The following is a 12,678-nucleotide window of genomic DNA, read 5'->3' on the forward strand; positions in this document are numbered from 1 at the left end:
AGTTTTAGAAGCAGAAGGACATTTACAATCTACACTAGCTTCTTAACCTAATTGTTGAGAAGAGCGTCATTTGAATTCTTTGACTAATATGAGTACTAAATATTTTATTTCTGTTCTTTATTTTGGGGGTGTGTGGGTTAACACCTGCCTTTCTTTGTACAAATAATTATCAATGACTTCGGGTAAATTTATTTTAACATTTTTGTGCCTCACATTCCTAATCTATAAAATGAGAGTGGTTGTAAGGAATTAATGAATTAATATGTATAAAGTGTTTTCTTTACTTTTCTTTTTTTCTGAGACAAGGTCTCTTTCTTGCCCAGGCTGGAGTGCAGTGGAGTGCAGTGGTGCGATCATGGTTCACTGCAGCCTCAAACTCCACAGGCTCAGGTGATTTTCCCACCTCAGCCCCCTGAATAGCTGGGACTACAGGTGTGCACCGCCAGGCCTAGCTAATTTTTGTATTTTTTGTAGGGATAGAGTTTTCGCCATATTGCCCATGCTGTTGTCGAATTTCTGAGCTCAAGTGATCCGTCTACCTCAGCCTCCCAAAGTGCTGGGATTACAGGTGTTGAGCCTCTGTGCTTGGCCTGCAAAGTGTTTTCAGTACTCCCTAGGATATATTAAGTGCTCAGTAAATGTTATCTATACAATATTTGTTATTTAATAATAACAAATTATATCGTCATTCTTACTGTAACTTCACTTCCATTAGTATGTTTTCTTAACATCACTGATAATCTTATATAATGGCCAATAAAAGTAATTTAGGTCCTTTTGAGATAGAACAGAAAATCATAAAGGTATTCTCCTGCCCTTCTGTTTTTTTCTCCAAGTTCCCAAAAGCTAGGAAAACCTCCCTTCAATTTTTATTGCAGTTTCAAAATTGATCTCAGCTGCCTTATTTGAACATAAGCACTCCTGATCATTGTTATTTCTATCCTTCTTTCCATCTAGACACAGAGAACCTGTTTCTTATCCCATTGTATTTTTACAACAGTTATAGCCATGTGCTATATAACAACTTTTCAGTCAGTGATGGACCATGTATGACAGGGGTCCCATAAGATTATAAAACCATATTTTTACTGTACCTTTTTTATGTTTATATACACAAATACCATTGTGTTACAGTTGCCTGTAGTACTCAGTACACTGATATATGCTGTTAAGGTTCGTGGCCTAGGAACAATAGGCTGTAAGACATAGCCTAGGTAGATAGTAGGCTATACCATTTTGTTTTGTGTAATGCACTCTATGATGTTTCACAACAACCAAATCACCTAATGCTGCATAACACTTGATACAGTCATATATTTAAAAGTTCTAGATTTGTCGGGCGGATCACGAGGTCAGGAGATCGAGACCATCCTGGCTAACACGGTGAAACCCCGTCTCTACTAAAAAAAAATACAAAAAACTAGCCGGGCGAGGTGGCGGGCGCCTGTAGTCCCAGCTACTGGGGAGGCTGAGGCAGGAGAATGGTGTGAACCCGGGAGGCGGAGCTTGCAGTGAGCTGAGATCCGGCCACCGCACTCCAGCCTGGGTGACAGAGCAAGACTCCGTCTCAAAAAAAAAAAAAAAAAGTTCTAGATTTGATATATGCTTTCTTTGTAATAATGCTAAATTTATAAATCGTAATTCAGGAATATGGTTTCTGCTACTTTGCCCTTACGTTTAACGAATTAACATTTTTTCTTAAAAATCCTCCTTGAGGCTGGGTGTCGTGACACACCTTAATCCCAGCACTTTGGGAGGCCAAGACAGGAGCATCGCTTGAAACCCGGAGTTTGAAACCAGCCTGGACAACATAGCAAAACCTTATGTCTACAAAAAATACAGAAAAAAAGAATTCTCCTTGAGTTCAGTGTTCAGTGCAGACATATGTCTAGTAAATGATGTTCATTTTTTTTAAAAGAATTGAAGCCTTATCGAAAATAGTCACAAATTATATATGAATTAACTTGAATATCTTCATGTTTAGAATCATGTACAGAGAAATGAAGGATTCTGATAAAGAAAAGGAAAATGGAAAAATGGTAAGTTATTTTTGGAAAATTGGTCTTACTCTTGGCTGTTTAGTAAAAAGAAGAAAGATAGTAAAACTAACACAGTATTGCAGTTGAACATTGAAGGGAATAATGACTAACATGGAATTCTTTAGATTAGTGTAAGTGCATGATCTTAAAGCTACCTCATGTAATGCATGTGAAATATCATAGACTTTATAATTGGGAAAGGCCAACATTTGGTTTTTCCTGTTGTAGGGTTGCTGGTCTATAGAGCATGTGGAGCAGTACCTTGGCACTGATGAATTACCAAAGAATGACTTGATAACCTACCTGCAGAAGAATGCAGACGCTGCTTTCCTGCGTCACTGGAAATTAACCGGCACTAATAAAAGTATTAGGAAAAACAGAAATTGTTCTCAGCTCATAGCTGCATATAAGGTATATATTGGCATCAAAACACTATTTTGATTGCAAGTGGCTTTGTGCTTTGTTTTGCAGCTTTGGAAGCTTCTTAAGGAACAGCAGTTCATTGAGACATAATTTTAAAAATGAGGTTGAATTAACATTGTTAATGCACAAATTCTAAAATTTCAAATATGGCTTGTAACATTGAATCTGAATACAGACTTTGACCATGGCTTAGAGTGGTTATATTTTATTTGGGAATTTTAATGGTTTAGAATGCCTTGATTTATGTCTTGTGTTATGTTTTTATTTTAAAAGAAGGCACTTTGAAAAATTCCAACCCTTTCATAGTAGTATTGATAGAATGATACACTGTTTTTCTTGAAAATGTGATTAATGGCCAGGTTTTCTAATTGTTTCTATAGGATTTTTGTGAGCATGGAACAAAGTCTGGGTTAAACCAGGGGGCCATTTCTACTCTTCAAAGTAGTGATATTCTTAATTTAACAAAAGAACAACCTCAGGCCAAAGCAGGCAATGGACAGAACTCTTGTGGAGTAGAAGATGTCCTTCAGCTTCTGCGTATTCTGTATATAGTTGCAAGTGACCCTTATTCAAGAATATCCCAGGAAGGTCTGTAAGAAGCCTTGTTTCATTTCTATAGCTGTTTTAAAGCAAGTCAGTTTATATTTTTATTAATTTTATTAATTAATTTTATAGATGGTGATGAACAGCCTCAGTTTACTTTTCCACCAGATGAATTCACTAGCAAAAAAATTACAACAAAAATATTACAGCAGATTGAGGTAATAAAATCAGATAACTGAACTCTTCATTCTATTACTGTTGGACTTTTCCTAATGTTCCCTTTACTTTCTTTTCTACCTCTCACCATCTTTCCCTTCCCTCTGATTGGTAATTTGAGCTATATGGTCCTTTGCATTTATTTCCTAATTACAGGTTTAGAATTGACTCTTCTTTTCTTTTGGTCATTTTTAATAATTGCCTTATAGGGCCAGGTGTGGTGGCTCACGCCTGTAATTCCAGCACTGTGGGGGCCAAGGCGGGTGTATTATTAGAGGCTAGGAGTTTGAGACCAGCCTGGCCAATATGGCGAAACCCTGGCTTTACTAAAAATACAAAGATTAGCTGGGCATGGTGGCACATGCCTGTAATCCCAGCTACTTGGGTGGCTAGGGCAGGAGGATCGCTTGAACCCAGGAAGCAGAGGCTGCAGTGAGCCGAGATCGCACCACTGCACACCAGCCTGGGCAACAGAGTGAGACTCTGTCTCAAAAATGAATGAATGAATGAATGAATGCATGAATGCCTTATAGCACTAAGACATTGTTATTTGTTAATTCACAGGAACCATTGGCATTGGCAAGTGGGGCTCTGCCAGACTGGTGTGAACAATTAACCAGCAAATGTCCTTTTCTAATACCATTTGAAACTAGACAGCTTTATTTCACATGTACAGCATTTGGTGCCTCAAGGTAAGATGATGATGTTTCACAACAACCAAATCACCTAATGCTGCATAACACTTGATACGGTCATATCTTTCAAAGTTCTAGATTTGATAGATGGTTTCTTTGTAATAATGCTAAATTTGTAAATCATAATATAGACCCAGTACTTTCTCAGTTTCCTGTTAGGTGAGATGATTGTTTACCTTAAGTACATCTTTTTATGTTTTTAAAATAAGTATGTTTTTATGTTATATAAGTTGAAAATAATACAACTATACTGTCAGGACTGATAGAGGGGATATATTATCTTGTATTCCTATGAAGAATAGTCAGCATTGCCTTTTGGTCTAAACCACCAATCTTCTAGTAATTCACCAGAATGACTAATCCAAAGGAAAGGAGGGGAGATACCTGATAGATGTTCTCTAGGTCTTTTAGAAAACATGGAATTGTTCCTTTGGCCACATATATGCAGATCTAAAAGAGAAGTGACATTGTAGACATTAAGGGAATGGGTACTGTTCAAAAAAGAATGCCCCACAAGTGTTACTGTCGCTAAATTGGAAGAGTCTACAGTGTTACCCAGCATGCTGTTGGCATTGTTTTTTTGTTTTTGTATTTTGTCTCGCTTTGTTGTCCAGGCTGGAGTACATTGGCATGATCTTGGCTCACTGCAGCCTCCGCCTCCCAGGTTCAAGTAATTCTCCTGCCTCAGCCCTCCTGGGATTACAGGCGCATTCATTGTTGTAAACAAATAAGGGCAAGATTCTTACTAAGAGAATTAATGTGCATATTAAGCACATTAAGCACTCTAAGAGCCGAGATAGCTTCCTGAAACGCATGAAGGAAAATGATCAGAAAAAAAAGAAAGCCAAAGGGAACGGTACCTGCATTTAGCTGAAGTGCCAGCCTGTTGCACCCTGAGAAGCACACTGTGTGAAAACCAAGGGAAAGGAGCCTGAGCTGCTGGAACCTCTTCTTTGTGAATTCATGCATAATAGGTGTTTAAAAAAAATAGCCAAGTGCTGTGGCTCACGCTTGTAATCCCAGCACTTTGGGAGGCTGAGGAAGGCGGATCACGAGGTCAGGCGATTGAGACCATCCTGGCTAACACAGTGAAACCCTGTCTCCACTAAAAATAAAAAAATTAGGCGTGGTGGCGGACGCCTGTAGTCCCAGCTTCTTGGGAGGCTGAGGCAGGAGAATGGTGTAAAGCTGGGAGGCGGAGCTTGCAGTGAGCCGAGATCATGCCACTGCACTCCAGCCTGGGTAACAGAGCGAGACTCCGTCTCAAAAAAATAAAAAATAAAAGACCTCTGGACTGTAAAAATGTTTCTCTTCATTGAGTAGAAGTGTGGTGTCCTCTCCCCCAAAGAAATATTTAAGTCAAACTATAATTGTGTCCTAAGCCTAATTGTGTAGTGTCTTTACTATTCAGATTTAATGTATTTCTTGCTGAAAGATGTGCGATGGCTTATTGTGCAACAAATTACTCAGTTAGTTAGAAAATGGTCAGATATTATTTACGAAATATTTGTACTGGTTTGAAGATAGTCCCTCTAAATAATCATGGAAGAAGTAATTTACCAAAAAAAAGAAAACATTTAAAAAGTTTTCTATTTCCAGGCTGGGCACAGTGGCCTATGCCTATAATCCCAGCACTTTGGTAAGCCAAGGCAGACACATCACTGGAGGCCAGGAGTTTGAGACCAGCCTGGACAACATGGCGAAACTCCATCTCTACAAAAAAAAACACAGAAATTAGCTGGGCATAATTTCAGCTTTTTAGGAGGCTGAGGCATAAGAACTGCTAGAACCCAGGAGGCAGAGGTTGCAGTGAGCCGAGATCGCACCACTGCACTCCAGCCTGGGCGACAGAGCAAGACTCCATCTCAAAAAAACAGAAAGAAAAGAAAAATTGTTTTAAAATTATAATTGATGGTGGCTTTTGTCTCACTTGTCCATGTGAAGAGACCATCAAACAGACTTTGTGTGAGCAGCATGGCTGTTTATTTCACCTGAGTATAGGCAGGCTGAGTCCGAAAAGAGAGTCAGCAAAGGGTGGTGGGATTATCATTGGTTCTTACAGGTTTGGGGACAGGCGGTGGAGTTAAGAGCAATGTTTTGGGGGCAGAGGGCGGATCTCACAAAGTACATTCTCAAGGGTGGGGAGAATTACAAAGAACCTTCTTCAGGGTGGGGGAGATTATAAAGAACCTTCCTAAGGGTGGGGTAGATTACAAAGTACACTCATCAGGGTGGGGTAGAAACAAATCACAATGGTGGAATGTCATCAGTTAAGGTTATTTTCACTTTTTTTGTGGATCTTCAGTTGCTTCAGGCCATCTGGATGTATACGTGCAGGTCACTGGGGATATGATGGCTTAGCTTGGGCTCAGAGGCCTGACAGCTTTCAGTTTGAAAGATAGCTTAATCATTTTTAAATTTCTCCAATAGGAAACATTTGTCCTTTTTTTGAATGATGTTGGGGCCTGGACAACAGATTTTTATTTTTATTGAACTGCTAAAATAAGGAGGGAAAACACAGACCCAGCACTTTCTCAGTTTGCTTAAGGCAGATTATAATAAAAGGAGTTTCATATATTTTTACTTGTGAAAGGAAGCAATTTATGTAACAAAAAAGATTACTGTGTTTTAACCTGATAAAATACTATTTTTTAATTTCTTAAATCTTTGAATTCTGTTGCTGGTTTAGTAGTACATTCAGCTGTTAATGTATGCTGCAGCTCATAGATATTTTTCTATTTCAGAGCAATAGTGTGGTTACAAAACCGACGTGAAGCCACTGTAGAACGAACGAGAACCACAAGCAGTGTTAGGCGAGATGACCCTGGAGAGTTTAGAGTTGGTCGTCTCAAGCATGAAAGAGTAAAAGTTCCACGTGGCGAATCACTGATGGAATGGGCTGAGAATGTCATGCAAATACATGCAGATCGGAAATCAGTTCTTGAGGTAATCTCATATAAAATTAGATTTAGGGAATAGGAATGACACTTAGGGAACCAGCCCAATGTGTGTCTTCACTGCATTAAAAACTGTGGTAGGTAAACATGAAGAGGGGTTTTCCTATTCTGTCAGCAGAAGCCTTCTCTTCTGGCAGAGCATCTTTTTCATAAGAGGATGTCAGTCAACCTCCTTAGGGGTTAGGTCTTGCGCCATTACTGAGCAACAAAGAAGATCTCCACTCTTGAGGTGGCAACGTGCTTGTTCCGCTTGAGGGCTTCTACGCATTTCATAACAAAGTTGGACTAAAATAATAGTACTCAGAAGGGCTTCTTTTTGACCCTTATATTAAACTGCACTGTTGGATATTTTGGGAGCACTTGGTTTTGTAATATTGTTTCACTTAAATTGTGCTTGGTATTATATCACTGGTCTGTGTTGAGAGATGTTATAGCAAATGGCAGTATGAAATTTAGTATATTTAGTTTAGAAATGTTACTGTGGACATTGTTGGTTATATTTCGTATACACAGTATTCCCTATATGAGGAAGAGTGGAAATACCTCTCCTGTCACAGGGGTGAAACCACTTGGTTTGTTTTTAACTTTTGGATCATAAACTAATTGCAAGAAATATGATACATCTCTAGAAGATGTCCAAAGCTTAACGTCTTTCACTTTATATACAGACTTTCATTGTGTTATTCCTCCTACCCTTACGTTCTTCTTCTTCTTCTTTTTTTTTTTTTTAGTAGAGACAAGTTCTCACTATGTTGCCCAGGCTGGTCTCAAACTCCTGGGCTCAAGTGATCCACCTGCCTCGGCCTCCCAAAGTGCTGGGATTACAGGCGTGAGCCACCATGCCCAGCTGCTTACATTCTTCTAATTTAGATAATCTTTATTTTTTAACCATATGCTATAGTTTTTATGATACTTTATGCAATCACTTTAAAGGTTTTTGTCCATGCTCTTCCTGTTGCAAAAATGATTTAAAGCATCTTTAACTCAGAAATAAGCAGAAGAGGCCAGGCGCAGTGGCTCATACCTGTAATCCCAGCACTTTGGGAGGCCGAGGTGGGTGTATCACCTGAGGTCAAGAGTTTGAGACCAGTCGGACCAACACAGTAAAACTGTCTCTACTGAAAATACAAAATTAGCCAGGCATGGTGGTGCATGCCATAATCCCAGCTACTTGGGAGGCTGAGGTAGGAAAATTGCCTGAACCCGGGAGGCAGAGGTTGCAGTGAGCTGAGATTGTGTCATTGCACTCCGTTCTGGGCAATAAGAGTGAAACTCTGTCTCAAAAAAAGTAAAAAAGTGGAAGAGTTTAGGCTTTGGTGTCACACAGACACACACAAAAATCTGTACACCATCATTTCTTCAAGCAAATTATTTAACCTCCTTATGTGAGATTTGGTTTCCTTTGGTGTAAAAAGGAGATAATTATTTTGCAGGGTTGTTGTGAGAAGTAAATGTGTGAATGATGCTTGGCACAGTGCTTAAGCATGTAATAGTGTATAAGTGGACTCTTCAGAAAAATTACAATAACACTCGTATGCTGTTTATAATATATACACTGCTATTTTGAAAAAAGGTATATTACTGGATCAGATATGATAAATTTTGGCAAGAATTAGATTATTTCAAAAATACCCCAAACTTTTAAGTTTACTTTAACCCACAATTTATTTGTTCATATTTTAGGTTGAGTTTTTAGGAGAAGAGGGAACTGGCTTGGGACCCACATTAGAGTTTTATGCTCTGGTGGCAGCGGAATTCCAGAGAACTGACTTGGGAGCTTGGCTTTGTGATGATAATTTTCCAGATGATGAATCTCGTCATGTAAGAATATTTCTTATTTTGTGACTTGAGTTGTGACTCTGTTTTCAAAAGTGTTAAAAATAGGTTATGTGTTCAGAGCATAAGCCAGGTTTCTGACTCTACTTTTATTATTGAATAATCTTGATACAACTAAAATATTTCTAAAGTGATAAAATTTAGTCAGCAAAAGCTATTTAATAAAATTACATACTTTTAGATAGCCAAATTCATGAAGATGTTTAGTTTATGGATTTTTTTTCTTAGGTGATGATAGGCTTAGTTTCTGTTACCTTTTGTTTAATTTTATTTGCATTTCACCCTCTAAAAAATTAGGTTGATCTTGGAGGTGGATTGAAACCTCCTGGATATTATGTGCAGAGGTCATGCGGACTGTTCACGGCACCATTTCCACAGGATAGTGATGAGCTTGAAAGGATCACGAAACTGTTTCATTTCCTTGGAATTTTCTTGGCCAAATGCATTCAAGACAATAGACTTGTGGACTTACCTATTTCTAAACCTTTTTTTAAACTTATGTGTATGGGTGACATTAAAAGCAATATGAGTAAACTGATTTATGAGTCACGAGGTGATAGAGACTTACACTGTACTGAAAGTCAGTCTGAAGCTTCTACAGAAGAAGGTCATGATTCACTCTCGGTAGGAAGCTTTGAAGAGGATTCAAAATCAGAATTTATTCTTGATCCCCCTAAACCAAAACCCCCGGCTTGGTTTAATGGAATTTTGACTTGGGAAGACTTTGAATTAGTAAACCCACACAGAGCCAGATTTTTAAAAGAAATTAAAGACCTTGCTATCAAGAGGCGCCAAATTTTAAGCAACAAAGGTCTTTCTGAAGATGAGAAGAACACAAAATTACAGGAACTAGTGCTGAAGAATCCATCAGGTTCTGGGCCTCCACTTAGCATAGAGGATTTAGGGTAAGCATTATATGTACATTCTTCAATCCAATGGATGAATAAGTTGTAAAGCTTTTGTTTCTTTGTCCTCACTGATTTGCAATATATGAGAAAACAGTCTGTCAAAAACAGTAATATGCTGTAGGAAATACTGATGATCGACTTGAACCTTGATTTAATATTATAAAGACAACACTCAGAATACTAGAATATTAGTTTATTAATCATCAAACCTTGAGAGGATTACGTGACTTAGCCAATGTGAATTTATATGCCTGTGTAAAATGTCCAGAGCCAACAATATTTTGACAAATTCATCTGCTAATATATGGCCCACTTTGCAAAGCTCAAAAATCAGTTGGTACGTCAGCTTTATCACCAATGGCTGTAGTAGATGAGATGCTGCAGATCTTTTGATAAAACTCTGTTACTTTATGTACAGGTAATTATATCTTCAGCTGTGATTTTAGGTTAACTGCAAGGCCTTTTTTTTTTTTTTTTTAATGTTTGCTGATAATGTTGGTAAGCTGTATTTGATAAATGGTTATATAGTCAAGGTTTTTTTTTTTTTAATGTATATCATGATTGACTTCAGTGAAGCAACAGTTTCTTCCTAAAAGACTTACAAACGGCCGGGCGCGGTGGCTCAAGCCTGTAATCCCAGCACTTTGGGAGGCCGAGACGGGCGGATCACAAGGTCAGGAGATCAAGACCATCCTGGCTAACACGGTGAAACCCCGTCTCTACTAAAAAATACAAAAAACTAGCCGGGTGAGGTGGCGGGCACCTGTGGTCCCAGCTACGCGGGAGGCTGAGGCAGGAGAATGGCGTGAACCCGGGAGGCGGAGCTTGCAGTGAGCTGAGATCCGGCCACTGCACTCCAGCCTGGGTGACAGACTTATAAACGTTGCCATCATAATTAATTGCAAATTTTTTTTTTTTTTTTCCTGAGACGGAGTCTCGCTCTGTCACCCAGGCTGGAGTGCTGTGGCCGGATCTCAGCTCACTGCAAGCTCCGCCTCCCGGGTTCACGCCATTCTCCTGCCTCAGCCTCCCGCGTAGCTGGGACTACAGGCGCCGCCACCTCGCCCGGCTAGTTTTTTGTAGGTTTTTTAGTAGAGACGGGGTTTCACCGTGTTAGCCAGAATGGTCTCGATCTCCTGACCTCGTGTTCCGCCCGTCTCAGCCTCCCAAAGTGCTGGGATTACAGGCTTGAGCCACCGCGCCCGGCCGCAAAATTTTTAATTAATTTTGTGCCATAAGTTAGAAGTAAAATATAGAAAGGTGGTTTCATGCAATCTTTGCAAAGCCAGATAGATTTGGTAACAGTTGGCCTAGTAGATTTTGTCTATAGAATACTGCATTTAAAAAGGCCTCAACTTCTAAGCTGGTGTACTGATTTTGTTGGAGGAGGAGGGGGCTGGGAATTATGGTTTTGATAGCCATGTTATTATATTTATTTAATTTTTTTCTCTTGTACCCACTGATGGCAGATGATAGTCATGTTATAAAAATTAAACACCATTAGTAGTAGCTGCCTGTCAGTTAATTTAATCTTTTTTGTCCTCCCAGTTTAAATTTCCAGTTTTGCCCTTCCTCAAGAATATATGGTTTCACAGCTGTGGATCTCAAGCCAAGTGGTGAAGATGAGGTAAAAAATTTACTTTTAATATAGTTGTAAGTTCTGAAATATCCTCTTAGCAAAGCCAGTTGTACTAGACACTCCTGAAATATTTCTAGATACTGACAGATTTTCTTTTGCAGATGATAACAATGGATAATGCAGAAGAATATGTGGATTTGATGTTTGACTTTTGTATGCATACAGGTATTCAGAAACAAATGGAAGCCTTTAGAGGTAATTTTAAAGGATTTTTAGCATAATTGCTCTCCTTTGACTTTGAGACAGTTGAAATTATGGTCAAGAATTGCTGGTGGTCAGCTGGGCATGGTGGCTCACGCCTGTAATCCCAGCACTTTGGGAGGCCGAGGCGGGCAGATCACCTGAGGTTGAGAGTTCAAGACCAGCCTGACCAACATGGAGAAACCCTGTCTCTACTAAAAATACAAAATTAGCTGGGCATGGTGGCGCATGCCCGTATCCCAGCTACTTGGGAGACTGAGGAAGGAGAATCGCTTGAACCCAGGAGGCGAGGTTGCGGTGAGCCGAGATCACGCCATTGCACTCCAGCCTGGGCAATGAGCAAAACTCTGTCGCAAAAAAAAAAAAAAAAAACTTGCTGGTGCTCAGGTGTGGTGGTGCTCACGCCTATAATCTCAGCACTTTGGGAGGCTGAAGCAGGAGGATCGTTTGAACCCCGGAGTTCAAGACCAGCCTGGGCAACACGGCAAGACCCCATCTCTACAAAACATTTTTTAAAAAATTAGCCACTAGCCAGGCGAGGTGGCGGGCGCCTGTAGTCCTAGCTCCTCGGGAGGCTGAGGCAGGAGAATGGCATAAACCCGGGAGGCGGAGGTTGCAGTGAGCTGAGATCCGGCCACTGCACTCCAGCCCAGGCGACAGAGCGAGACTCTGCCTCAAAAAAAAAAAAAAAAAAATTAGCCAGATGTGGCATGTGCCTGTGGTCCCAGCTACCTGTGAGGCTGAAGTGGGAGAATAGTCTGAGCGTGGGAGGCTGAGGCTGCAGTGAGCCATGTTTGTGCCACTGCACTCCAGCCTGGGCAACAGAGGGAGACCTTGCCTCAACAAAGAAAGTGGACATAGGTTGCATACATTCTAGATTACTTGATCAGGATGAATTAAACCATGAAAGAATCATGATGGGAACAGAGTATATTATATGGTAAATTACTTTTGAAAATGAGAACACAGTTTTGCCTGACTTGTATGACAGAAACTGCTGGCGAACTCCAGACTGAGTAGTAATAAGAATTTGCATATTGACCATAGCAACTGAATGTTCTCTCTTTCTCTACATTTGTGATAAGCAGGGATTTCTAATTTAAAACACAGTTTTAATTTCAAGCTGTCTTAATTTATGCTTGTTTACTCAAATATTTATGAATGTTGAATATCCATCTTCTGTCCATTTCATTGGTAATGGGTATTTTTAAATTGTTGCAT

General features: G+C 39.7%; 1 protein-coding gene across 4 annotated transcripts in view; it reads left to right on the top strand.

Moving 5' to 3' along the window:
- The window catches only part of HECTD1 (HECT domain E3 ubiquitin protein ligase 1), a 111,365-nt gene that overhangs the window by 94,476 nt on the left and 4,211 nt on the right, over window positions 1–12,678 (top strand). For all 4 annotated transcript variants that reach the window (XM_023227434.3, XM_023227433.3, XM_023227435.3 and 1 more), the window contains exons 31-40: window positions 1,985–2,039; window positions 2,268–2,450; window positions 2,843–3,050; window positions 3,138–3,223; window positions 3,786–3,913; window positions 6,661–6,862; window positions 8,557–8,694; window positions 9,007–9,614; window positions 11,166–11,244; window positions 11,358–11,451. In XM_023227434.3, coding sequence (XP_023083202.1) covers window positions 1,985–2,039; window positions 2,268–2,450; window positions 2,843–3,050; window positions 3,138–3,223; window positions 3,786–3,913; window positions 6,661–6,862; window positions 8,557–8,694; window positions 9,007–9,614; window positions 11,166–11,244; window positions 11,358–11,451 — 1,781 coding nt within the window. The remainder of the gene's footprint in view (window positions 1–1,984; window positions 2,040–2,267; window positions 2,451–2,842; window positions 3,051–3,137; window positions 3,224–3,785; window positions 3,914–6,660; window positions 6,863–8,556; window positions 8,695–9,006; window positions 9,615–11,165; window positions 11,245–11,357; window positions 11,452–12,678) is intronic.

The sequence above is a fragment of the Piliocolobus tephrosceles genome, chromosome 6, assembly GCF_002776525.5.
Source record: "Piliocolobus tephrosceles isolate RC106 chromosome 6, ASM277652v3, whole genome shotgun sequence".
Lineage (NCBI taxonomy): Eukaryota > Metazoa > Chordata > Mammalia > Primates > Cercopithecidae > Piliocolobus > Piliocolobus tephrosceles.